At 40.7% G+C, this 25,792-nt stretch overlaps 1 protein-coding gene across 3 annotated transcripts in view; it reads left to right on the top strand.

The window, feature by feature from the left end:
• Positions 1-25,792, top strand: part of ikzf4 (IKAROS family zinc finger 4) — a 94,172-nt gene that overhangs the window by 46,583 nt on the left and 21,797 nt on the right. For 2 of the 3 annotated variants that reach the window (XM_033015841.1, XM_033015840.1), the window contains exons 3-5: positions 3,827-3,931; positions 20,629-20,889; positions 22,871-23,038. In XM_033015841.1, the coding sequence (XP_032871732.1) occupies positions 3,827-3,931; positions 20,629-20,889; positions 22,871-23,038 (534 nt within the window). The remainder of the gene's footprint in view (positions 1-3,826; positions 3,932-20,628; positions 20,890-22,870; positions 23,039-25,792) is intronic. The other variant, XM_033015842.1, reaches the window with a different exon arrangement.

Here is a 25,792-nt window from a genome sequence, read left to right as displayed (position 1 = left end):
GATGCTCAGAGGGAAAATTGCTCTTCCATTTTATAATGTAACTCGAGCCTCAAGGAGAAAATAAATCGGGCCACACCACTGCCAGGTATTTTCATACTTTTGGTAACCTATCTTCCTGGAAATGCATCTTCCAAGAAATGAAACTGAGCCAGCCTCTTTAGTGTCTCCCTGCACTGATCGCGAGGAAATGACCTACAGCATCAAATAATACCAACGGATTCGTAGCTTTAAAGTGCCCAACCCTGAAACTTGAGTAGCAAATTCTGAACAGTGTTGCATTTACTGGATTTCCACTTCGTATATTTGAGAAACCAATTCTGTGATAGTCTGCAAATGTTTCTACGAGCACCTACAGAAACAAAATCACCATATTTCAGGTACAGCTTGAATTTTGAAATATAGTTAGTTAACTAGCACCATCTTAATTAAATTACACATAATTCCCATGCCTGATAAAAATTGTGTAATCTCTCCCTTATCTTGCTACCCTTGGCTAGTTGCATGTTTTTCTTTTCAGTCTCCATTTCCTTCATAGCCTTCAAATGTGTTTGTTTTGCTTTACTTCCCAATTGCATATCCACCATTGCTAGAGCATCGCTACTCTAACAGAACTGACCAAGGTAGTCTTAATCAAAATCACAAACTTCATCTGTAATTGTGAGCATACCATATTATCCTTTCTTAACATTGCCACCGTCTTCAGTGTGGTGGCTACACCATCTTCCTATGATGCCTCATCTGTTTCTGTCTCAGTGGGACTGTCTGGTTTCATTCTACTGCATCCAACTGTGTCAAGATTTATTTATGTCCCATTTCCATTCGTATTCTTAATTTCCAAGGATCTGCAGTTGGTTGCTGCCTTTGTCGCACACAGACGACATAGGTTGAAGGTGAGAGGGGAAAGATTTAATAGGAACCTGAGGGGCAACATTTTCACACATTGAGTGGTGGGTATATGGAACAAGCTGCCAGAGGAGGCAGTTGAGGCAAGTACTATAACAGCATTTAAAAGACATTTGGACAGGTACACAAATAGGAAAGGTTTAGAGGGATATGGGCCAGATGTGGACAGGTGGGACAAGTATCTTGGTCGGCATGGGCAAATTGGGCTGAATGGCCTGTTTCTGTGCTGAATGACTCTGACTTTGACTCTATATGCCCGATGGACTTTATATGCCCAAAATATGGAAGCTGCGCTCATTCAAATGAGCATAACTTCCATGTTTGCATTGATGATACCCAGCTCTACCACTCTACTCTTGACTGCTTCTATGCTGTTGGGTTTGTGAGTCTATTTTATTTAAAAAATCCTGCGAAATTGTATAACTCCTGATGTCTTCCTTTTGACTGCACCCTGAAGTGATGTAGGACATTTCATAACATGCCCTTAACAGAAAATATGTCACACTTGTCCAACACACCATAATTTGGAAGATTTCAATTTATGAATGCGGACAACTTTATTCAAGGGAATTTTGTTTTGGCAGAAGTTGATTTTGTTGTAATTTTACCCTATATTTTGGGTAACAGTTGTGCAAACTGAAATCTGCTGCTCAAGGGTTGAAGGACCTTTTCTGTCATTGTTTTTTAAGCCTTGCTCATTCCAGATTCTCTGTGCTTTTATTTGGTTTTAAAATTAATTTGGACTTTTGCAATTGGGGTCAATGCGCCTTTATGAAGATGATAGTCGTTGAACAAGATTGTGGTTGTATCAACTGCTAGCGTCTCTTCAGCTGAGTTAATTTAAATAATGCATGAGAAAAAGTTGTGTGTGAGAATTAACTAAGCTGTTAATTTCGTTTTTTTAATTAGCTCATGTCATAATGCAGAAAAAAAAATTTGGAAAAAACTTGGTCATCTCACTTTTTTTTTTTTTTTGTTTTTTTTTCCTATAACAATTACAGCACGGAAACAGGCCATCTCGACCCTTCTAGTCCGTGCCGAACACGTATTCTCCCCTAGTCCCATACACCTGCGTTCAGACCATAACCCTCCATTCCTTTCCCGTCCATATAACTATCCAATTTATTTTTAAATGATAAAAACGAACCTGCCTCCACCACCTTCACTGGAAGCTCATTCCACACAGCCACCACTCTCTGAGTAAAGAGGTTCCCCCTCATGTTACCCCTATTTGTGTAGGAAGGAACTGCAGATGCTGGTTGAAACCGAAAATAGCCACAAAATGCTGGACTAATTCAGCGGGACAGGCAGCATATCTGGAAAAAGGAATGGATGACATTCAAAAGAAGTGTTTCGACCCGAAACTTCACCCATTCCTTCTCTCCAGAGATGCTGCCTGTCCCACTGAGTTACTCCAGCATTTTGTGTCTACCTTTGGTCATCTCACTCCTTTGTAATGATTGTCCATTGAAACAAAGAAAATATAAAGGTTTTGAGGTGTATGGATTTCGAAGACACAAAAAATACGTTTGTTTACAAAAGTGTAAGATGGTTAATTAGGTTTTCTGACTGTACAGGTGCAATTGGCAAGTAAAGGGAATCAAATCCAAATGAACACTGATAAAAGCATGATTAATAATACTATATAGAGATCAATAATTTTGTGTGGAACTATGCTGACTGCCTGATGTGCAAGATTTCTGCCTCCGCTCAGTAGATCGGTGACACTGCCCCAGAATATAAATACAAAAAAAATGTTCTCACTATTGATAAGTGAAATGTTGTCCACCTTGTGTGCCTCACCAAATTTGGTCAATGAATTTAGAAGATATCAAGTACTGAGATCCTGAAATATGTTGAACCTTTATCAGTATTCTGTATCTTGAGTCTTGGCCATACATTCAACATCAGCCACGGAAGAATGTGGAGCCCAAGTCAATGGATATTTTTAAGGCACACCTAGATAGATTCTTGATTAGTACGGGTGTCAGGGGTTATGGGGAGAAGGCAGGAGAATGGGGTTAAGGGGGAAATATGGATCAACGATTGTTGAATGGCGGAGTAGACTTGATGGACCGAATGGCCTAATTCTGCTCCTATCACTTATGAACTTATCTGTGCTGGTAGTGTATAAGTGACTGACTTATCTAGAATTATTGTTACTCTTGCAGTGATGGTATTGACATATATTGATAGTGTGCAAATGCTATAGACCTGCACGGGAAGGTAGACGCTCCCGCACCCATGAGCCTCAGGCAGATGGGGCACATCAGCCTTGGAAGACAGTCCATCTAGGAGAGGGAAAACTGTCCACTTTAAAACCTCCACTGCCTTGTGGCCATATCCAGTCAAGGAAAAGGCTCCTGGAGTAAACCTCAAGAAAATCCGGAGTCGGAGCCCCTAAGGCAGTTCGTCGTTGTCTACAACCTCGCTCTGGCAGCTCCTGCGACGGCGCTGGTGCCAAACTGTAACGGCCCTGCTGTCCCTTTGGATCGATCAGCGACGTGGAGAGGGGGGATGTGCTGCATGGGCAACAGCCTGTCCTCCATATGACATCGCCCAGGCTTGCATCCGACCACACGTCACCTGCAAACTAGGATGCATCACCCATGGTCAGTTATGACCGAAGGGGGCCTACTATTGACCCAAAGCATCCAGAGTGACTGTCTTAAGTTTGAAGCTGTGTGTTGGTGGCACTGTGTTTTGTTTGGCCAACTTGTTTCTGTATATGTTGTTGAATTATCAGATCAAAAGTTAATGTGAACCCTTTTAAGCTTTTTTTTTTTGAAAAAGCAAATCCAAATGCATACTGATATTTGCATCGATGTTGCGTTAAAATGTATTTTACAAGTTTTTTCTATGTGTAAATGTGTTTTGAGCAATAAATGACAATATTGCTAAACCACATTATTTCCCTGTGCAGGAAGCGGTGACTCTTCAATGGACAAAGAATTCGCTGGGACAATGGTGGGTCCCACAGTGAGCACACCCAACAGTCAGCACTCTTCACCCAGCCGTTCTCTGAGTGGTATGTCTAAGTTCTCTTTTTAATTATTTGTTGGTTTCACTCATTTAACTTCACTCATCTAACCCTTCTTGGATAGTTTTAGGTCAATTAAATCTCTAGACGGCAAAATTAATTTACTAAGGATGAATAAAGAACCTGGTTTGAGTTTATTTCTAAAACTAAATATGGATGACACTTTTGTGCAGTTTGACTTGGCAGGAAATGCACATGCTGCACAAAGAAACTATTTAAAATGATTAGTTCCAACAGGAGGTAGAATCATTCTTTATATAATCTTTGGGATTTTATGTAGTTGTTGCAAATTTGCAGTTCTTGGTTATTTCCGTTAAAACTGTTCTTGGTCTTTTCCATTAGTGAAAGATTAACTTGTATTTACGTGTGTGTGGTTAAGACATTTGATCGTGGCATTGGACCTCTTATCAGTAAAGAGTGCTTCAGAGTTTGCTGGAGAAGCATACTCTTCGGTGTGCTCCATCAATTTTTTCCCCCTCCTGTCAGCTGAAAGATGTTATGCAGCTGAAAATTGATAAGGTTAGGATCTATGGATCTTGAACCGTGATGAATGATGGGACCAAATCAATGTTAATTTAGGAGGAATAAGAAATGAATAGGGCAAGCGGAGGAGGAAATTGTCACACCAGAAAGAAATAGTTTGATTGTGGGGATAGAAATTTAAGACGAAACAAAAAAAACAAAAAACAAACAGCATTTTCAAACATCTCAGAATAATTTGCTACCTACAGAGGTGAGATTCAGAGGTGAGGTTCTCTCTTCCTTGCCTGGAGAGGATGAACAACATAGCAAGGGCATCATTCTCATCCTTGAAAGGATCTTGGGTTTAAATCCAAATCCAAGTTTTCTCCTATGCATTTTAGTTCCTTTTATAACAATTTCTTGAGACTTGGGTGACCACCTTATTGTACAAAGCGGAACAGCCACAATTCATTTGCTGATATGGTGGTGACGAATTGGAATTATGAATTGCCTCAAGTTGCTGGAAGTACAGTTAACAAGCAGTTACTTTCTGACTGATGTAGTTTAATTGAAACATTACAATCTATTCATTTTCAAATACGCAGTGATACACTTGCGTGCCTATTATTCCAAACCTTTTGGAACCAGGCAAACAACATGGTGAATTAAGCGGTGAGTATGCAAATATTCGTGTTCGTGTATTATTAATTATTCACTTTTACTTTCATGAACACCATTTCCCAATATCTCCATTGAATATTCAGCTTTGGTGGAGATTAGATATTGCTCTGAGACACATGGCACTTGAAGTCTGATCCGTAATCATGAACTATACCCCTTAACCTTGCAAACCAATTCCAAACTTGCTTTTGTCTCAAGACCAAGGATGTGTTGTAGCTGCTCAAATTTGTGTCTATCTTTCCTGAAACTCCGTTTGAATCTTTCCAAGGTACGAAAACATCTCTTATCAAAGATGAAATAACAAATGCAATCTCTCTACCTTTCTTGCCCAGTTTGCTGCCGTTGGTTGTGACAGCGTCTCACTAAAATGGCTGTTGGCCATCGTCCAGCTGTGTAGGCTGCACCTGGTTCATTTTCTCTCCCTTCAGTTGGGAACAGAGAATCACTTGCAATGACTTCTCTTTCTTTTCCTGCACCATTAATATTTGTGTCCTTCAATGATTAGACCTTGACCACCATCTGTTATTCATCTACACACTGTGCCTTGGCAATGTCAGGCAGCCTAAAATATATTAGCTTCCACGTGCACCATGGTGACGCCCAACTCCACGTCATTAGAACCTCTTGCCACGACTACACTGTCTCCATGCTGTCAGATTGCTTGTCCAGTGCTGGATGAACAGAAATATCCTTCAACCGAGTCTTGACATGACTGAAGTCCTTGAATGTGAAGTCTTTGTGATCTTTGGATGCCATATCCACTCGAATAATATCTGTGACTTTTTTTTTTAAATCTCTGGACAATATTCCTATGGGTTCTTGGCTGCTCTTCCTTGTTACCCTTAGTAAGCTTCGGCTCTTAGAAGCTTTGGTTCCTTCATCTTAACTCTGATTAAGCCCCTTCATCTGTCACTGTTGGGCTTGCTGACCAATGTTAACTCATAATTAAGCAAAACCCTGCTTTTGAATTTTTCACTGCTTTTACTCCACTGTCCTTCGCTATACAACCCTTCAAGATCTCTGCACTGCTCTAATTCTGGTTGCTTATCTTTTTTAAATCTGCATTTTTAAAAAATCTTACTTTTAGATCTTGACAGGACTTCTAAAAGGGAAGAGGGACTGAGAACAGCTGGGCTTGAATGGCTGGATTTTTCATTTGTATTTGCTGTTTCCAATGTCAGTATATCAATTTTGTACCAAAATGGTAGTGCACCAGCGATGAAAATATTGTTCCGGACAGGGCTTGCATCTCGTGAAATCACCATCACCATCTGGGCATATTAAACACAGGTGCATTGATTCTGAGTATGGTACGTCTTCCATGGTTTAGGAGAACCCTTGGGATTTTCATCCTTGTTCCTATTTGTGATTTATTTTAAATCGCTGCCAAGCTGTTTTTGTTTTATTACTGAGCAGGATATGCCTTCAAGTTAGAAATGGCATGACTTGCCATTCTAAGCAATGATATATTGGTACACCTGTGACTACAACACGAAGCTTTTTCAGCATTCATAAATCAGCTGAAAACAAAGGCCTGCATGAAGTCTTATCAGGATGTGGTACATTACAAATACCGTCGGGTTCTTACGAGAGAGTTTGGGGAATCATCGATTCCCTCTGATCCACCAGTCTGAAGAAAGATCTCGAGCCAAACGTTGTCTGCCCATCCCTGCCACAGATGCTGCCTGACCCGCTGAGTTCCTCCAGCTGTTGTTTCTTGCTTAGGATTCCAGCACCTACAGTCTCACGTGTTTTGATTCCTTTACGTTTTTTCATGTTTCCTTCTGAGATGGGAGGCTATTCAGTCTATCGAATCTATGCTGGTCTCGGAGCAATCCTATAATCTATTCTCTCACGTACTGATCAACTTCCCACCCTTTCCTCTTTCCCCATCCCACACCACACATCAATTCTCCTTTAAACTCCCTAACAACCACAGATCTTTGGGATGTTTGTCCATTGTAAAGGTAACTCTGACAAATGAGAAAAGGAAGACAAAAGAGTGATAACTGTAATTGATTCTAAACTTGCCCTGGAGTTAAATATGTTTTTGATGATTATGAGGTGATGGATTTGATGATGAGATTGTGGGTCTCGAGTTTTGTTTTGTTTACCTTGCTGGAATGATGCGTTCAATCATTTACTTGAGGGTTGATCCGTGTCGCATGTACCTCTCTGAAGCAAGTTAGGACCCAGCTTGCAATATTGCCAAGTTTGGCCTGACTTTGTCTAAGCCTACCTCCCAGCAGATTATCTGGCCATTATCACATTGTCGTTTCTGGGAGCCTGTTGGCTTCTGTGCTTCCTACATTACAGTAGTGGCTACACTTCAGAGGAGAGCTTCACTGATTACAATGCTTTTGGGTAGCTTGGGGTTGTGAAAAGTACTGCATAAGTCATGTCGAAGGTAGACAAAAACGCTGGAGAAACTCAGCGGGTGAAGCGGCATCTATGCTGCCTCACCTGCTGAGTTTCTCCAGCTTTTATGTCTACCTTCGATTTTTCCAGCATCTGCAGTTCTTTCTTAAGCATAAGTCATGTCTGCCTGTCTTTTGAGTTTTGCTCCCAACAGTGTCTATGGACATTAACCTTCAATTCCTGCAGACTCCAAAGCGTTGAGTCCCTTCAGGGTCGATGACCTTAGTGCTGTTGTTTGCTTGTAAATTAAGTCTCTTTGTTTTCTACACATTCAGCGAGATGGGCCGAGTCCATCTGCTGAATTATGCCAGTAACATGGAGTGCTCGTGGTTGTAGGAGGGGAAAGTCCATCTGTTTGTGGGGAAGCTGGATCAGCATCCCCGTAAAAAGTGGAGCAAATAGCTACACTTGTCGTTTTACCTCCCCCCTCGACTCCATTCAAGAACCCAAGCAGTCTTTCCAGGTGCGGCAGAGGTTCACCTGCACCTCCTCCAACCTCATCTATTGCATCCGCTGCTCTAAATGTCAGCTGCTCTACATCGGTGAGACCAAGTGTAGGCTTGGCGATCGCTTCGCCGAACACCTCCGCTCGGTTCTCAATAACCAACCTGATCTCCCGGTGGCTCAGCACTTCAACTCCCCCTCCCATTCTGAATCCAACCTTTCTGTCCTCGGCCTTCTCCATGGCCAGAGTGAGGACCACCGTAAATTGGAGGAGCAGCACCTCATATTTCGCTTGGGCAGTTTGCACCCCAGCGGTATGGACATTTACTTCTCTAATTTCAGGTAGTCCTTACTTTCTCCTCCCCTTCTCAGATCTCCCTCAGCCCACTGGCTCCACCTCTTCCTTTCTTCTTCCCCCCCCCCCCCACCCTCACATCAGTCTGAAGAAAGGTTTTGGCCCGAAACGTTGCCTATTTCCTTCGCTCCATAGATGCTGCCTCACCCGCTGAGTTTCTCCAGCACTTTTGTCTACCTTCGATTTTCCAGCATCTGCAGTTCCTTCTTGAGCAAAAAGCTTTGTGTTGTGTCTTTGTTTCCTGCACATTCAGTGAGATGGGCTGAGTTAAGTCTGTGTGCTGAATTGTGTTTTTTGCCAGTAACACAGGGTGATCATGCTTGTCGGAGGGGAAGGTCCATCCGTTTGTGGGGAAGCTGGGTGAGCAAGGAAGAAAGCAGCAAATTTGAATTGACTCCACAAAATAGTACTTTGTCAGACGATAGTCCCTGTCCAGACATGAAAACTATTATCATTCTGAGAAATGAAGTTCTGTGAAATGCTTGGTTAAAATTGTCGCCTTTTGAAAAGGGTGGCATTACTGTGGAGGTCAACATTTCAGAAATTGGCATATTTCCTAAGTTGGCTAATGAGTAACCCTGGACTGCCATGGGCAGATTTCTTTGCCATGCATGACTTTTATACTCAATTCTGCTTCCATTAAATTATGTATCTGCTTCATAGTTCGTTCCTTCCATATGCCCCTGGTCCAGGTAAGTCTCAGTTCAAATGCTCACACAATGCAGATAGAAATCACACGTTTTCTTGCAGTGATGACAACATTTGAGCTGCTTCTTGTTCTATTGTGAGTTACGAATAATGGCATTGGTGCTTCAGTTATTCTCAATTATCTCTTCCCTTTAAAGAAATTAAGAATTATTCCTTATTAGCTTAAAGTTACGTTTGAGCATACTTGATAACAAAAGGTTGTGCCACACTTTGTGCCGAGTCAGTTTTGTTGTCGTTTGCACAATGTACGGTGAGGTACAATAACAATCTTGTTTGCAGCAGCAACACAGTCCATCCATTATGTAGCCTCTTTTTGTTTTAAAACAGCATTGTTTGAAACCTTTGAGCAAGTTTCTTTATGAATAACTAGTCGGAGTGTGGCACATCTCACATTCGTGTAGTTGTTGCTAATTCAGCAAGAAGAAAGCAGGCAGGCATTTGGTGATGGTTGGATTTAGAAAAAAAAATGCATTTGGGTTTAATTTTGTAACCGAACAGACCTCTGGTCCTAACTAATGCTTCTCTGGTTTTTTACAAAGGGCTATCTGGTCATTGTTATATGGTTGTTTATGAGAACTTGTCGTAAGTGGAAAATAGGAACCGGCGCAGATCATCTGTTATTCAATAAGTTTGTTGCTCATCTGATCTTTATCTTTTTTTTCTGCCATATTCCCATAATGCATGTAATAACTTAATATTCACAACTCTCTGGGGAAACGATACACAGTCTTAATGAGGAGAAATTCCTCTGCATTTCAATCAAGTGACTGAGACTTTATGTGAGTGTACTCTAGTCCTGCACCCTCCCACTAGAGGAAATATCCTCACAATATATCTGCAGCCTTAAGCTCCCTTAGATACTCGTACCTTTCAATGAGATCATTGATTCTTCTGAATACCCAGTGGGTTGGCCCAGGGTGCTATCCTTCCATCCTAGCAATCACTGCCCTCAAAGCAAATGTATTTTTATAAAGACCAAAAACAATGCTCAAGGTATGGTTTCACCAAAGTCCTGTTGAGGTGTAGTTTAAAAAACAAAACAAAACTCCTGCTCTTGTACCCCGTCCACCCTGACATGAAGACCAATGTCTTTCCTTTTCAGAGGGGTGCTAACTGTGTTTGTTGTACGAGTACACCCAGATCTCGCCAAACACCAATATCTAATCATCTCACGTTGTGAAATAATATTCTGCCTTCTCATCTTTGTACCAGTTGGTAACTTTGTATTTCACAGAATTATTTTACATCTGCTATCACTTTGCCCACTCACTTAATCTGCCTATATCCCTTTGTAGATTTAAAAAAGAACTGCAGGAAGTACTCAGTGGGCCAGGCAGCATCTGTGGAGGGAAATGGACACACGACATTTCTGGTCAGGATTCTTCTTCAGCAGTTTTTTTTAACACAAGATTCCAGCATCTGCAGTCTCTAGTTTCTCCCGTCAGTTATTTTTATATGCTCTTTCCAACCCGAGTACTGTTAGTGCACATAAATGCATTCCACCTTGTCCCATTATCTAAGTCATTGTAATAGATTAATAGCTGAGGCTTGACACTTGGGGAACCCCACAGCTTACCATGTCAAATATGATATTTTTATAGTGCCATTGCAATCTGATAGGCCATGCTGAGGTCAGGTGTCGGCTCAGCTAGTGATGTTTTAGGAATCCAAAAACTCTACATCCACTGTTGGCCCTGCTTATTGTTTCTTAAAGTTTCATAAAACTATATTCATTCTCTATAATTACACTGTGTTATTCTACATGCTCGGTTATCATTTCCTTAATATTTCTGGCATTTTGCCCACAACCCTTGATTTCACTTGTAGTAAAAAAATCTTTTCCAGCCTTCAATGCATGTAATAGCCATGATGGCTCGGCACCAGGCAAGTTCCTGTTTCCTCCTCCCTTTCTTCTTCAGCGGTGTCATGTTTGCTGTTCTATTCTCAGTCTGCTGGAACCTTTCCAGAATCTAGGATTTTGGAAAATGGCAGCCAATGCATCAACTGGAAAGAGAAGCACAGTTGACATTTCAGGTCAATAGCATTCGTCGGATTCCTTGGTGAGGTGTGGTCCCATTCCACACATTGCGTCTATACTCTTTGGAAGGTTGTTGAGCTGAAACATTAACTGTTTCTTTCCCCACAGAAGCTACCTAATATGCTAAGCATTTCCAGCACGTTCTGTTTGTGATTTTCAGCATTTTCTGTATCGGATTTCCAACATCCTGCAGTGTTTTGCTCATCAATGCATCCAGTATTGCTGTGGGACACTGAAATGCATTTCATGAACCCATCCTCAAGATCACCTTTTGTCAATTTGATTTGAGCAGTCTCTGAAGATTTTAGATATGATTGAGGCATTTAAGAGGCTTATGGATATGCAAGGATATGGATTAGGTGCAGATAGATAAGAGATGGTCTTGGCATCATGTTCGGCACAGGTCAAAGGTCCTGTTCTTGTGCTGTACCATTTTATATTCAGATTTCCAATGGTCATTACACAACTTTTATTACAGTCCTTATTATTTTATGATTGATGCCGTGTCCATTAGTACTGTTTCTGTCAAGGAATCTCTAGACTTCTCACTAGTATTTTTTAATTGTCTTTTTGTGTTGCTCCGATCTTTAGCCGAGGTGCGTATCTCCCTATCCTCATGCTATTTGTTATTATCAGAGTTGCTATCTCTTTCATTTTTCATCTCCCCCCCCCACCCCCTCCATTTCCGTTCTGCCTAGTTTTCCAAGAGATCAAGTACCCTGAAACATTCAATTTACAGGGTTGTCCACCTTGAAGTTATGTCTCTATAAAGGCAAAGGGATCAAGCCCATTTTATCTCTATTTTTGCTGCAAACTTGTCTATCATGTTATGAATCCTCCATGCACCTACATAAAGACCCATTAGTCTTTTTTAAACCCATTTGACCCTATTTACTGCTGATCTATTACCCCATACCCTTTGGCTTTCAAACAATGACTTGCTTCAAAAATATTTCATGGGGTGTAGAACACTTTGGGTTATCTTGTGGCTATGAAAGACATGAGAGAATTGAAGGATTTTTAAAAATTGTTCTTGCTCATTTCTGTTGTTTTAGAAGAGTTAGAAGTTAAATGTGTCTATCTTTGATCAATGCAGACAAATTGTGCTCCAATGGAAACACTCATTTGTTCAGATGAAGGAATTGAATTGTATACTTGGGTCGCTCCATGAAGTGGTCAGCAGTCTCATTTTTCTGAGCTCTGGAATTCATTACGAGGAGATGCACAAAATAAATTTGTGGTGCACTGCAGGCAGCTTTTTGGTTCTGTTCCAATTTTATGGGATTTATTTCTTGCAGATTGTTTCTGATCTGATTTGTCAAAATTAAAATGATCTGTAAAGGGGTCCTTCATAAAGGAGCTGAAAGGATTTAACCAAGAGGACAGACTTATGTGGTCCGCAGCTTGCATTGGACATTGCCAACATCATTACAATTGAGTGAAAGGAAAAATGTTTGTTGTGGGACTCAGGACTCTCATGCACCCAAGTTATATTTTCAAGCTTTTTTTCCTGATATTTTGTGATTAAATGTCGCGGTGTTTCGGGAAACATTTGTATTTAAGTGCGAGAGATGACAAACAAATCGCATATTTAATCGGCAAACTTCCTAAGAGCAGTTAAGAAGTATAATTTATTGGTATATTTACTGTACCGCTCTTAGCATAATTTTGTTGACCAATTTGTGCAATGCATTGTCTGTATAATCTTTAAATTTGATGTGTGGTTAGTGCTTTCATAGTTGCATGCTGCTTGCAGTCTTTAAAATATATTTTAAGTTATATCTACAGTCATAGTTTACCGCTGGGCTTGGAAATGAAAAAAACTGAGCACATGTCCTTGTGGAACTGAGAAATCCTTTCTCCTCGAGCTGATTTTTCCCTTGCCTTCTTGACAAGGTGTTGGCTTTTTTTGTTGTGGTTCTGTCTCTTTGTCACTGATTGCCCTTGGTACTTGATCAAAGTACCCATTTAGGACAACAACACATATGAAAGGCAGCCCAACCACAGGGGAGGCTGTCCTCTGTTATTCCTGATTGACTTCTCCCCTGATACTTGTGTACTTCCAGCAGGGATCACTGGATGGGGGATTGGGAACAACAACCTTTTTCTCCAACCCAGCCAGTTGTAGTTGACAGCTGCTGTTCTGTTAAGCACAGATCTGAAACTGAACTGTGACAACCAAAGATTATAGAGCAGAACAAGATGCGCCACTCTGCGATAAAAGCGTAGTATGACATGACGCCATTTTATTGAGCTGCAATTTACAATAATATTAATAAAATGTACAATAATATTAACTAAATATGTGAAGTGATCCATGCTGTATGAAACACTGTTCCCTACAACACTGATTACACCAAAGATACTAGAGTGGATCAATCTTTGGAACGGATTACACCAAAGATACTAGAGGAGCATTGCCCGCTGCCTCGGGAGCGCCGACCGTGGGCAGACGCTTGAGGCTCTCCCGCCAGCCGCCTTCATCTGGTATCGGGGGGACCGAAAATCAGTCCTGGGTCAACTCAGGAGTGGAGGAAACGTCCTCTTCCCCCAAAGATACTAGAGGAGCCTCTAGTATCTTTGCTTTTCCCTGATATAAGAGCAGATTGTATAACTGTGGAGTCCGTCCCCGCTACCAAAGATGTTGCGTTTGGCATAAACAAATGGCGGCCGTGACGTTCCGTTATGTACTACACGTCAGTCCATTGGATTTCGGAGGAGTGGTCTATCTTGCTCTGCTCTATAATCTTTGGTGACAACCTGGTTGGGTTTATCTTACCCATTCACCAGATAAATGTTGGTGCCATTATAGATGCATATTAAAAATCTTTCCGACTGCATCTTTCCCTGGCGGACAACCCAGAAAATTGCAAGCCTCTTCAATTTTGCATGCTTCCTCTTTTCCTCGCATCCATATAGGTTGAGTAGAGTACTATAAACTCCCAAATACCGAGCTACCAGATGCATTCAGCGCTGTTCAAATGACCACAATTGCTTGGGAATCCAAGATTCCACAATTGGCTTTTCAAAATGTTGACCTTTTTTTCATGTTGTCAATTTGAATAGATATAGCCCTTCAGAAGGGAAATGCACTTTGTTAAATTTTTTCATAATAAAAGCCTTTCACTATATGAATAGGTTGTTACTGATTGTAATATTCCTGACGTATTTAGTTAATGTAAATAGCATTTTAACAGCATTTTTGAAGTGGTTTTGACTGAAAAATGTTTGAAGATTATTTTGCACAATTAAATTAAATCAAGATTATCATTTTTCTGCAGCAAGGTGCAAGGCAAGGCAGCAATCGTTCAGGGCTGAATGTAAAGTTCATAAATTTAAATTTCCTATCTATATATAATAAAAGAGCTGTTCTGTTTTGAATACTTGCTGAAGCCTCCATTTTAATGTGTAGAAAAGAACTGCAGATCTGGTTTAAATTGAAGGTAGACAATAAGCTGGAGTAACTCAGCAGGACAGGCAGCATCTCCGGAGAGAAGGAATGGGTGAGCTTTCGGGTCGAGACCCTTCTTCAGACCATTTGTCTGCCTCCATTTTACTACTACTTTTGGTTACAGTTGGGCTTGGACCAGTTTATTTAAAATCCTATTTTACAAATTCCCCATTTCCAAGTGAAATTACTCGCAAACAGTGCTTCCTACTTGCTGTTGATAATCTTAACATGCAAAACAACGTTATACACCAAGGAAGACAAAAGAACAAAAAAACAATCATGTAACGTTTTAACATTTCTTGGAAATATCAGTGTTTCAGACACAATCAATCCCTTTGAAGTGCCTTGACTGCTTACGCAGGCAACTGATGAAGTGGGTTATACAAAGTGAGAGCTGACAATCCGCAGTGCAACAAATGATCAATTAAGCTGCTATTATTAAGAAAGCTAACTGAGGTTCATGATAAACTTCTTGCTTTTCAATGCTTAGCGTATAATCATGATGGCCATCACAATTCTGCAGATTATCCAAAGATTTTTTCCTCTGGCTCTGCAGCATCTCCTTTGTGCTGCACTGAAGTGTAAGCCAAACATGGGTGTCCAAGTCCTACAGAGGCCTTAAATTAACTGACCATTGAATTCAATTCAGCAAGCCAGAATATGATAGTGCTCATAATTTTGAGGGGAGCGAGTGAGTGTAACAGTTCAATAACGTGATTGTGGTTGAAATTCTAAACACTAATTTCAGGCGTGCTAGGACAAGATACTGCGAAGACTGCGTCTTGATGGTAAAAACAAAGTTGAACAACAAAGGGGTTAAAGTACAGAAAATACATGGCATCTGAATGTTTGCAGCATTTGCAATGAGGTACAAATGTTGGTATGATCCTGTTGCCATTACAGAAACATGGTTCCAGAGTGACCAAAACTGGAAACAAATTAGTCCAGAGGATTTGACTTTGTGGAAGGGCAGGCAAAAAAAGGAAAGGAGTGATCCAGCACTAATAAGGGAAGTGATTAGTGCAGTGGCGTGAAATGATCTTGACAAAACAGATCATGATATTGTACGATTGGAATCAATTTGGATTGAGTGGTGAAATAACAAAAGGCAGAAAAGCATTGGAAGGAGTTATTTATTGACCACAAAATGGTTGTAATGTTGGTCATGTCATGAATCGCGAAATTGGAAATGTGAGACAAGAATAATACTTTAATTGTGGGATACTTTAACCTACATAGAGGCCGGATCAAGTTTACTTTAATAAGATGGAAGATGAATTCTTATAATGTATTTAAGATTTTTTAGATAAAATATGTTGAAGTACCAACTGGGGAAAAGCTATTTTAGATCTCCTTTGATGCAATTGTTAGATAGTTGATGAGTGATGAAGTCTGATGACTTCATCCAGACTGAAGGGTCTCGACTCGAAACGTCACCTATTCCTATTCTCCAGAGATGCTGCCTGACCCTCTGAGTTGCTCCAGCATTTTGTGTCTATCAATGGTTAGACAACTTTTGTCAAGGGGCCTTTGGGGAAGAGTGACCATAATGTGATAAATTATGTAAAACATTGTGAAACTAGGGGTTTAAATTAAACAAAGAATACAATGAAGGCATGAGGGTAGAAGGGTTGGCTGTGGTACATTGGGAGAACACGTTGAAAGGCAGGATGGTGGATAGACAGTGATTAGCATTTTAAAGAAATAGTGCACATTTAAAAAAAAAGTGAATGCACAAAAAAACAACAGGGCAAGTAATTCATCAGTAGACTGACTTGAGAATGCGGGTGGTATTAAATTAAAAGAGGCATATATAGTTGCCAGGGTCTCGACCCGAAACGTCACACATTCCTTCTCTCCAGAGATGCTGCCTGTCTCGCTGAGTTATTCCAGCATTTTGTGTCTATTGCCAGCAATGGTAGTAGGTTGGCTGAGATTGGCAGCTTTTTAGAATTACTGGTGAGTAGAGATGAAACATTTCTTCCCTCAGGGTGGTGAACCTTTAGAATTCTCTGCCACGGAATGTTATGTGGACTTGATCATTATGTTAATTCAAAACAGAAGTCTGATATCTAGGCATCAAGAGAATCGAGGTTTATGAGGGTAACGATGGAAAATGGCGCGGAGGTACATGATCGGCCAAGATCGTAATGATTGATAGAGTGATCTCGACAGGACAATGGTGCACTTCTGCTCCTTATGCTTAGTTTTGCATGGAATTAGCCTGGGTTTGCTCTTCCTCTGTACTAATGAAAGCTTTAAGTTCAAATATGCGCTACCTTGTTGGATAGTGCTTGAGTGGGATGCCAATGTCCAGCTGAATCATCCCCAAGATGATCTTGGGACTCCTTGCTGATTTAAGAGCAGTCTTACTAAAGTTGGGCAATGTAAATCAAAATGATGAAACAAAAATGAGAGAGGTTTTAAAATGGTAAAGGACAATGGGTCCCACCTGGCAACCAAGATGGATCTGGGCACAGCTTGGGTGTCATCCAAAGCTGTACCAAACACAGGGTTCCAGATTTTACTGGCAGTATATGCCATATTAAGTGAACGTAACTGCCGTAATGTGAGCCTTGGTGCTCCTGTGATTAGGAGGGTATTATTAAACCAGTCATGATTCCAGCTCCGTCCGGATGCTCCTTTATGGTGAAAGCAAATTGAGCTCAGCTGTAATATTCATTTTTTTGTTCGAACCCCCACTTTCCTCTTGCCTCTTCTTGAATCTTTTTTTTTAAAATTCAATAAATAAGCTGTTAACTTCCTGTCAAAGCTCTCAAATGAATAGCCACCTGGACAAGGTACTGCATCAGCAATAGAATCGTATCCTAGCAAATACACAAAAGGAGAAAATTGGAAAGAAACAAATAGATAAAAAGAAACAGATGGAAAATATGACCTGCATTTTAAATGGCAGTTTGTTTTTGCTCGTTATGTTTGAGACTTCCAGTTGGTTCTCAGCAGGCATTTACTACTGGACCAGAGTGGTCTGCTACCATGGCAAATCCACTGGTTGCCATGACAGTTTTTGAATTGGATATTTTAATACATAAAGTAGAAAGTCTTTGTTTTTTATTCAGACTAATTTTGCATTCGTAGAACTGAAAGGCCAAGGATTATGGGAATTGTACTATGGGGATGGTTTGTTGATTCTGTCAGTTTGGCTTATGACTCGAGCTCAATGATAAATTACATGGATGCATTTCATCCACGGGATTGAATCTGTTAGAATCTTTTTTTTTCCCTTTTAAACTGAATGCATTTGTGAATTTAATCCCTGAAGTTAAATTGGATAAATTCTCTCCTGGACAATTATAAAGCAATGTGAATTCTATGAAGCAGCATTTTTGTGTTTTTGTTTCAAATTTAGCTGTTACAATTGTAATCCCCTGTTATTTCATTGACCTTCGAGCTGCTTGTAAAGTCCAATTATGAATCTTCATCGAATTTTAAAGAAAAATAAATTTCAAATTGCAGGTAATGTTTTATCTTTAACCTGGGTTATTTTAAATTTATTTTGCTTGTTTTTTGTGTTGGTCGAAAGCAGTCGAGATTAAAGAAGTATTTTGTGTAAAATGTTATTGTAGTCCAGATACAGCACTAATTGTGTCACGTGATTGCTCTCGAGATTGAACTTAATATAGTGAATGCTCGGCTTCTGTTCATAGGAGGTGAAAGAAATAGGAGTGTAGTGTGTGTGTCTGAAGCTCTGTTTTCTGACTACTGAGTGGTGGTACATGTTGCTGTAATGAAGGTTTTAGTCCAAACTGACCAATCTCCTGGTTGAAAGATGAACTTTGATAGGTGGCCACTATGCTGGTGGAGGGAGCAGGGAAGTGGGTGGTGAAGTTCTCTGGAACAATTTAATCTGTAAAAGTGTTCTTTTGGATATGTGGATTATTTCTGAAATGGTCTGTTTCTTGAGTAACACATATTCACAGCTGATTTGTTACTACCAAATCAAAGAATGGATTGTGTCGGAACGAACACTGAAGATAGACAGAAAATGCTGGAGTAACTCAGCGGGTCAGGCAGCATTTCTGGATGGAAGGAATGGGTGATGTTTCGGGTCGAGACCCTTCTTCAGACTGATTACCGCACAGCTCAAACCTTAAAAGTAACCCCACCCCCCTCCCCCCACCACCCCAACCTCCTCCTACCTGCTCCCCCTGAAATCATTTTCAAATGTATTATACATCTCTTGAGCAGTATAGGTTTAAAGCACTAGCATTTTGTAAGCTCCTCTTACTGGGATCTTTAAGCCGACAATTTACCTTGATGATGATTTGGGGCGCCATACTGGGGTCATAATTTTATTCGCAATATGTATGCTTGATGCAGAGAAGAGATTTCCAAAGGTGGAAATGTTTCATTTCCCAGCATTGTTTTGTATTACTTTGTATGACCAGAACAAAATATACATTTTTAGCATAGTCGTGTTTATGTAAAATAAGCCATATCTCAAATGCTGAACTCTGTGCAAATCTTCTTTTAGATTGTTTTACTATTTATTGTGGTTGTGGGAAAATTACTGCTCCGTACCTATTCCCTCTTACCTGAAGACAGATAATCACTGATAAGCAGTTGAGAACACGAGGCAATGAGCAAGTAAACAGGCAAAGGCTCTAGTTAAAAAAAAAAAGTGCTGGAGGAACTCAGTGGGCCAGGCAGCTTCTGTGGACGGAATGCACAGCTGACGTTTGGGGTCGGCCCCCTTCTTCAGACTGATTGGAGTGTGGTGGGGAGGATGGGTAGAGGGAGCTAAACCTGGAAGAGAGAGGTGGCGGTGTGACAAAATCTGGCAAGTGAGAGGTGGATACAGGCGAGGGGGTAGATTGGCAGATGGGTGGAAATAGTGACAACAGCTGGAGATGAAAGAGGGACAAAAGGGTGTCAGATGTGGAAAGAAAAGGAGTGAAATGTAAATCTGGAGGTTTGGGTTGGTTGGAGTAGGGGAAAGAAGGGATAAAAGGAAAATGTGGGACCCGGAGAAGGGAAATGAATGTACAAAGGAGGGGAAGGAGTAGGGTGAATGTGGGAGTGGGATAAATGTGTGTGCACGGGGTGACGTGTAGTGGAGATAGTACTTGAAATTGGAGAATTTATTGTGCATACCATTGGATTGTACGCTACATAAGCAGGTCATACAGCTGGGTTGTAAGCTACCCAAGTGTTCCAGGCTTAGTTGTTTCTGGCAGTTGTAGAAAGTTCCATTTTTCTTTTCTCAGCAAGTGGTCTTCATTTCAATATGCTTCTGCTGTTGTAACTGCCCCATAGTGCTCTCTGGTGCTCTCAACTTGCTATTATCATATACTCAAGTCCAGTTTTGTCCATTTCCGAACTTTGAATGGATCTGTGTGTATTTTGTTCTGTGTATAGCTTCATTCTAGGAAGAAGGATTTTAGGTCTGCTGTGGTATGATCCAAAGTCGCTAAAATGTTGCAATTACTCAATTCAATTAAAAGGCTGTGCAAATTCCGTCTCTTCATTCCTTCTGTGTGTGCCGCCACCGGGCCCAGCAACCCTTCCCACAGCTGCGCAGGCGGGGCTGATGGGCCCGGCAAGTGGGAGCGCACTGCGCAAGTGCGACTGCCACGTTGAAACTTGTCCCATTCACAGTATAAAGTTCATTAAAGTTTATAAAGTGATTTAAAATATAACGAAACTTGCTACTGCACACCGCAGGCGAATGGTGAGTAAGGCGCCCTAAAATTGTTGCGCTATCTATCATGTACCGTTTTGGCTATATTTCGGGAACATACATACATAAATACATATACGTATACATACATACACATAGATATATAGATATAGATATATAGATAGATGTTCACTGTGTGCTCGTAAGCTGAAGGACAACAGTACTGTAGAATTGGATTTTTTTTTTCTTCCCACATTTTCTGTGAGCAGTCATCTCCCGTGTGAGATTTGGCATTGGGTCACCTGTAGTGCTGGGTCCTCTCTTGCTTCAAGCTTGCAGATATTTGACTCCACGAGGGCGCTGAAAGTTTGATTGCTGCACACGTGTTGCCACCTGGCTCACCTTGAACAACACCCGTACTTGGTGTGTGTCTAGCTAGCCCTGTCATCTTATGGCTCCATCTGACATTTCTGATGTTCATTTGCAGCCAACTCCATCAAGGTTGAGATGTGCAGCGATGAAGAGGCAGGGAAACTTCTGGCACAGGAGGATGGCGCTAGTGATAAAGATGAAGCAGTCATTGCGGATGAGTCTTTGACGGAGCCGCTAGGATTCTGTGAGGGGACGGGGCAGGGACCTCATTCTCCTGGAGGGATTCGCCTTCCAAATGGAAAACTGAAGTGTGATCTATGCGGAATGGTCTGCATCGGACCGAATGTTCTTATGGTACATAAGAGGAGCCACACTGGTAAGTATGTTTACACAAATAAGGAAATGGAGTGACGTATCGTGGGGATTTAAAGTCTCTATCTGTGGTGGCAGTTGTTTGAACTCACTTGTTGATTTATTTTCCCATGAAGTTTGGGCATTTCTTTCTGCCCCTGGGAGCAGAATGTAGGCACTTATTGGAGCAAACAGATGGAAGTTGCTATGTTCAATCAGCTCTGGCAGCTGAACTTGTTGAGGACAATAGAATTCAGCTTGCACATATATACATTTCCTTTGTGAAAACCTCCTGCAAATGATCTTGCAGCATCTTTTTTTTGGTTCTTGCTATTTTGCTTTTTCTTTCTTGACCTATAAGCGGACATCTGCAACGTAACTACGACATAAAATGTAACCAATTTGGGGCCGCTTTGGTTTCACAGCGCACGACTACAATGAGTTGCCATTAAATTCAGTGAAGGTTTGCGGCATGGGGAATGGAAATAATTACTGATACAGCAGGAGTAGTTCTTATGTAGTTGTTGAGGCAGAAGGTTTTATCCTGTGCCAGACCTATGCAATATTAGACCTGTGGTTGTCAATTGCAAGGTTTTTTTCCCCTCAATAAAATTATTTTCCCAGTATTGGTGTCCCTCAGCATGAGCACAAAATTTACTGGAAGAAATTTAGAATTGTTTATTACCACCATGCTGTGTTCACAGAAAGATGTCTAATGAAACGTGTTGACACGAGATTGTAAATGCTGGAATCTTGAGCAAAAAAACAAACTGCTGGAGGAACTCAGCAGGCCAGCCAGCATCCATGGAGGGAGATGCACAGGTGTCATTTTGAGCCAGCACTATATAAATACTTCCAGTGCATTTTTAATCTTGTGATCTGTGCGACAACTAGTTTGACAGAGTCTGAAGAAGGGTCCCGGCTTGAAACGTTGTCTGTCATTTTTCCTCCACAAATGTGGCCTGACCCACTGAGTTCCTCCAGCAGTTTTGTGTTTTGCTAATGAATTGTGTTTTCTGTTCAGTTTTGACCGATCTATGGTAAGAACGCTGAAATCACTGTTCCTTGGCGGGTTCAAATTTTTTGTTCCAGGTTCCAGCACCTGTATTTTTATGTCTACATCTAATTGCAACTTGAAATGATTGGAATTGAGCATCTCTTAGATTGGTTGACGTAAATATGTAGCCACTTTTGATGCTACTCATCTTAAAAGGCTCGGTTGGCGCTTTCGATATCTTTTGACTGTGTTCCTTGTAGATATTTAAATGCTGCTATTGTCAAGAGCATAAGGGCCAGGTTGTACCTGACAGTCTGACCAACTATTTAACTGGACATTAACATCACGTTGGTGTGTTTGGTTTATCTGGAAGTTATCTCCATTCACTGGTTTAGATGGCAGAATTTTTGCCTCTGAAGGTTCTCTATCTAGACCTCATCCAACACTTGAGTACAAAGTCTGGAATGCAGCACCAGACAGGTGCCACAATGTCAAATCTTTGGATAAGTCTTCCTGCATTACACTTCAGCATCACACTTGCACATTTTTAAGTGTTGCAGGTGGATGTTGAATCGAAGGGCACCAGTTAAAAGCCAGGAAATGTAACCAGCGTATCTAGCTGCAATGCAAATCGTCAACTGCTTGCTCATTTGTATGTGATATCTTTACTGTGCATAAAATGGCTGCTGCATTTAAACAAGTGTCTGTGGTCCATAGAAATTAATTGGAGTGCCCTGAGATATGATCATGTCTTCTGCACACAAATTATTTCTTTAGTTTACTATTGCCACTTGGTCTATTTGACACGTTCTAAAATGTCTTTCACATTTCAAAGTATGTACCAGCTCTACATCACTTTGAATTCCAGAAAATGAAAAATCCTTTGCTTTCAAGCCTTGTCATCCTTCACTTCATTGAACGCAGACATTTTCTGTTGAAAAGCTGGTAATATTTTCAACCTATTTTTCTGCTTCACTCTTTGACCCTTTTGCCTATCTTTCTTCCTCAGGTGAACGCCCCTTCCATTGCAACCAGTGTGGTGCCTCATTCACACAGAAAGGAAACCTCCTGCGGCACATCAAATTACACTCTGGGGAGAAGCCTTTCAAATGCCCTTTCTGTAATTATGCCTGTCGGAGAAGGGATGCACTCAGTGGACACCTCAGAACACATGCAGGTTAGTGGGTGGAATCCTGTTCGGAGAGGGGCAACAAGTGAACTTCATGTTAAATTCTTTGTACAGCAGCTGTTTCAAAGATTAAAAGGGAAGTTAATACACTCCAAAAACAATGAAACATGACATATATACTTCTGTATTTAAATCCTCTTGTAATATTGGCCAGCGCACTATTTGCCTTCCTAATTGCTTGTTGCATCTGCACGTTTACTTTCCTTGAATAGTTGGCAGTAATGTTTCCTAATCTGCCACCATTTAAAAAATCTGCTCTTTTGTTTTATCTACCAAAGTTAAAGATCTCGTATTATGTTCTATCTGCTGTACTCTCATCCATTAGCATATGTTAGCTATATCCCCATGAAACCTCTTTACATTGTTATCTCTATGAGTGCCATGAGGTGATGTTTGAGGCTCCTGTAGATATGGACATTACCAGGGCAAGATGTATATTAATGTTTACATTTGAAGCTCGCACTTGCCAACCTGTTTTTGTCAATGCTCAAGCAACAATTGTCAACTGCAAACATTTAAGTTTGAAAATGAGAGGGATAAAAATTGATTATCTAATCTTGCAGGGAGCATGATTAGACAATAGACAATAGATGCAGGAGTAGGCCATTTGGCCCTTCGAGCCAGCACCGCCATTCAATGTGATTAGATTAGATTAGATTAGATTATTTAATGACCACACAGTCAAGCTGGTGGAATTCAGGTTCAGTACAGGATGTTACAAGGTAGGCTGATTCCCGTCAAACATAACATAAAACACAACATCATACAATATACAGTACATGCATGGGGAGGATATGTGCTGTTATCATAGTGTGTTCAGAATTCGGATTGCGTGTGGGTAAAAACTGTTTTTAAATCGAGATGTCTTGGCGGGCAGTGAGCTGTAGCGCCTTCCTGATGGCAGCAGGTGGAAGATGTGGTGAGCTGGGTGGGAGGGATCAGAGATGATCATCCCCAATCAGTACCCCGATTGAATAATAAGTAATTCTTACAGGATAGAAGATGAGGTGCATTGGTGTGTAATTATTGGTAAACTTAGAACTTGGTTTGAGCATAAGACTACAGTAAAATAACTTCCATGCCCAATCCTTCACATAGAATAAGTGGAATAGGTGTGGCAAAGGCACTTCACAGCTCGTTGATATACTTGTAAAGGAGCTTCATTAAATAACCAAACAAAAACCAGACTGAAGAATGTCAAGGGTAAGAGCAGACATACCTGGAAAATTAATAATGATTCTTGTGCCACAAATTAATTGATGATTCTTGTGCCACAAAGGACATGAAAACATGCGCAATTAACTGAAGAAGGGTCTCGACCTGAAACGTCACCCATTCCTTCTCTCCAGAGATGCTGTCTGTCCTGCTGAGTTACTCCAGCATTTTGTGTCTATCTTTGATTTAAACCAGCATCTATAGCTTTTTCTTACACACAATTAACATTAGCAGCTACAATTAAGAGTGCAAATTGTAATGTGTTGGGTTGATGTCTGGGAGGTTTGCAAGTTTGCTGTTAACTCCCTGGGAGATATTTGTTGCCTATTTTTCTCTGGTTTCCCATTTCCACATGAATTACTGAAATTGAGTAGAATTTCTGAAGAATACATATTAACTGGTCTGTTGAAAGAAAGCTAGGTAGTAAAGTAGCTTTGCGTCCCAATTTTTTGCATCAACTGCCAACACTCAATTTTAGATCTACATATTTTTTAAGGGAGGAAATTAAATTAAGAATATTTTCTCGTTGGAATCTTTTTACAAGGTTCAATCACGTAAATATGCCCTTGGGTAGCAGCTCAACTGATTTGTGCCAGTTGGTTGTGATATGCAGTTCTGAAATGGAGATATCTGTGGTCTTTTCTTTCTTGCCACTTTTTTTTCTGTAAAAACAGACTGAGAAGAAAAAAATCCCCTAAATTTAAAATCCCCTAAATTATTGTGTTTTACCTTATACAGCCATGCTAGGTGGTAGTTCACAAGATAAAATCAGCTGGGTTACAAATACATGATTTACTTTAGGAAAAAAAAGGTAAGCCAAAGTGCTCTTTAACCTTTAATGCAAGTGCTGCCACTGTCTTAAATACCGTTTGTGCATTGGGGTGGGCGGTGATGATAAATGGCCGATTTGCTGGGTGATGGAAACCTGTATATTTTATTGTGGCTGAGCCCACACCCAGTGAGATGTTTTCTTTGAATTGAATGCTCCGGAGCCTCTTCTACCTCTAGAATGGGGAAAATTGCCGGCTTAACATTAAAACCGAATTTGGGGAGATTACATGGTGCCTTTCATAGCTGATGAAACTAACATCCTAAAGCACTTCATAGTTAGTTCACTACCTGCGGTAGATGATCATTTAACGCTTGTGCAAATGATCTGTGACTCCTGCAGGCCATTGTTTAGAATACTTCAATATGTGTTTTAGTTAATTAAATTAGTTGGCATACAATTACTCAATGCAGCTTGTTCCTTTTGCGGGTTTGTATTGCTGATCAACCGAGCTTCTATAGCAAATCTGCATGAATTTGTCTAACGCCACCTTGTGATTGGCAAAAGTGAATGCAATACATTTGTGATTATTTGGAATTTATTGAAGGAAAGGTGTTTATTCATGTCATTCGTTTGACCCGCCAGCTTGTGTTGGAATTGTCTTTTCCCAGTGAAATTAATTGGAGAACAAGACTTATTTATGCCTGTGGTCTTCAAAGCTGTTTTGTCATATCTTACCCAAACCATAATGGACCTTG

The sequence above is a fragment of the Amblyraja radiata genome, chromosome 46 (assembly GCF_010909765.2).
Source record: "Amblyraja radiata isolate CabotCenter1 chromosome 46, sAmbRad1.1.pri, whole genome shotgun sequence".
In the NCBI taxonomy this organism is placed as follows: domain Eukaryota; kingdom Metazoa; phylum Chordata; class Chondrichthyes; order Rajiformes; family Rajidae; genus Amblyraja; species Amblyraja radiata.
Note: the sequence above shows the minus strand (reverse complement) of the source record. Positions and strands in the feature narration are given on the sequence as shown.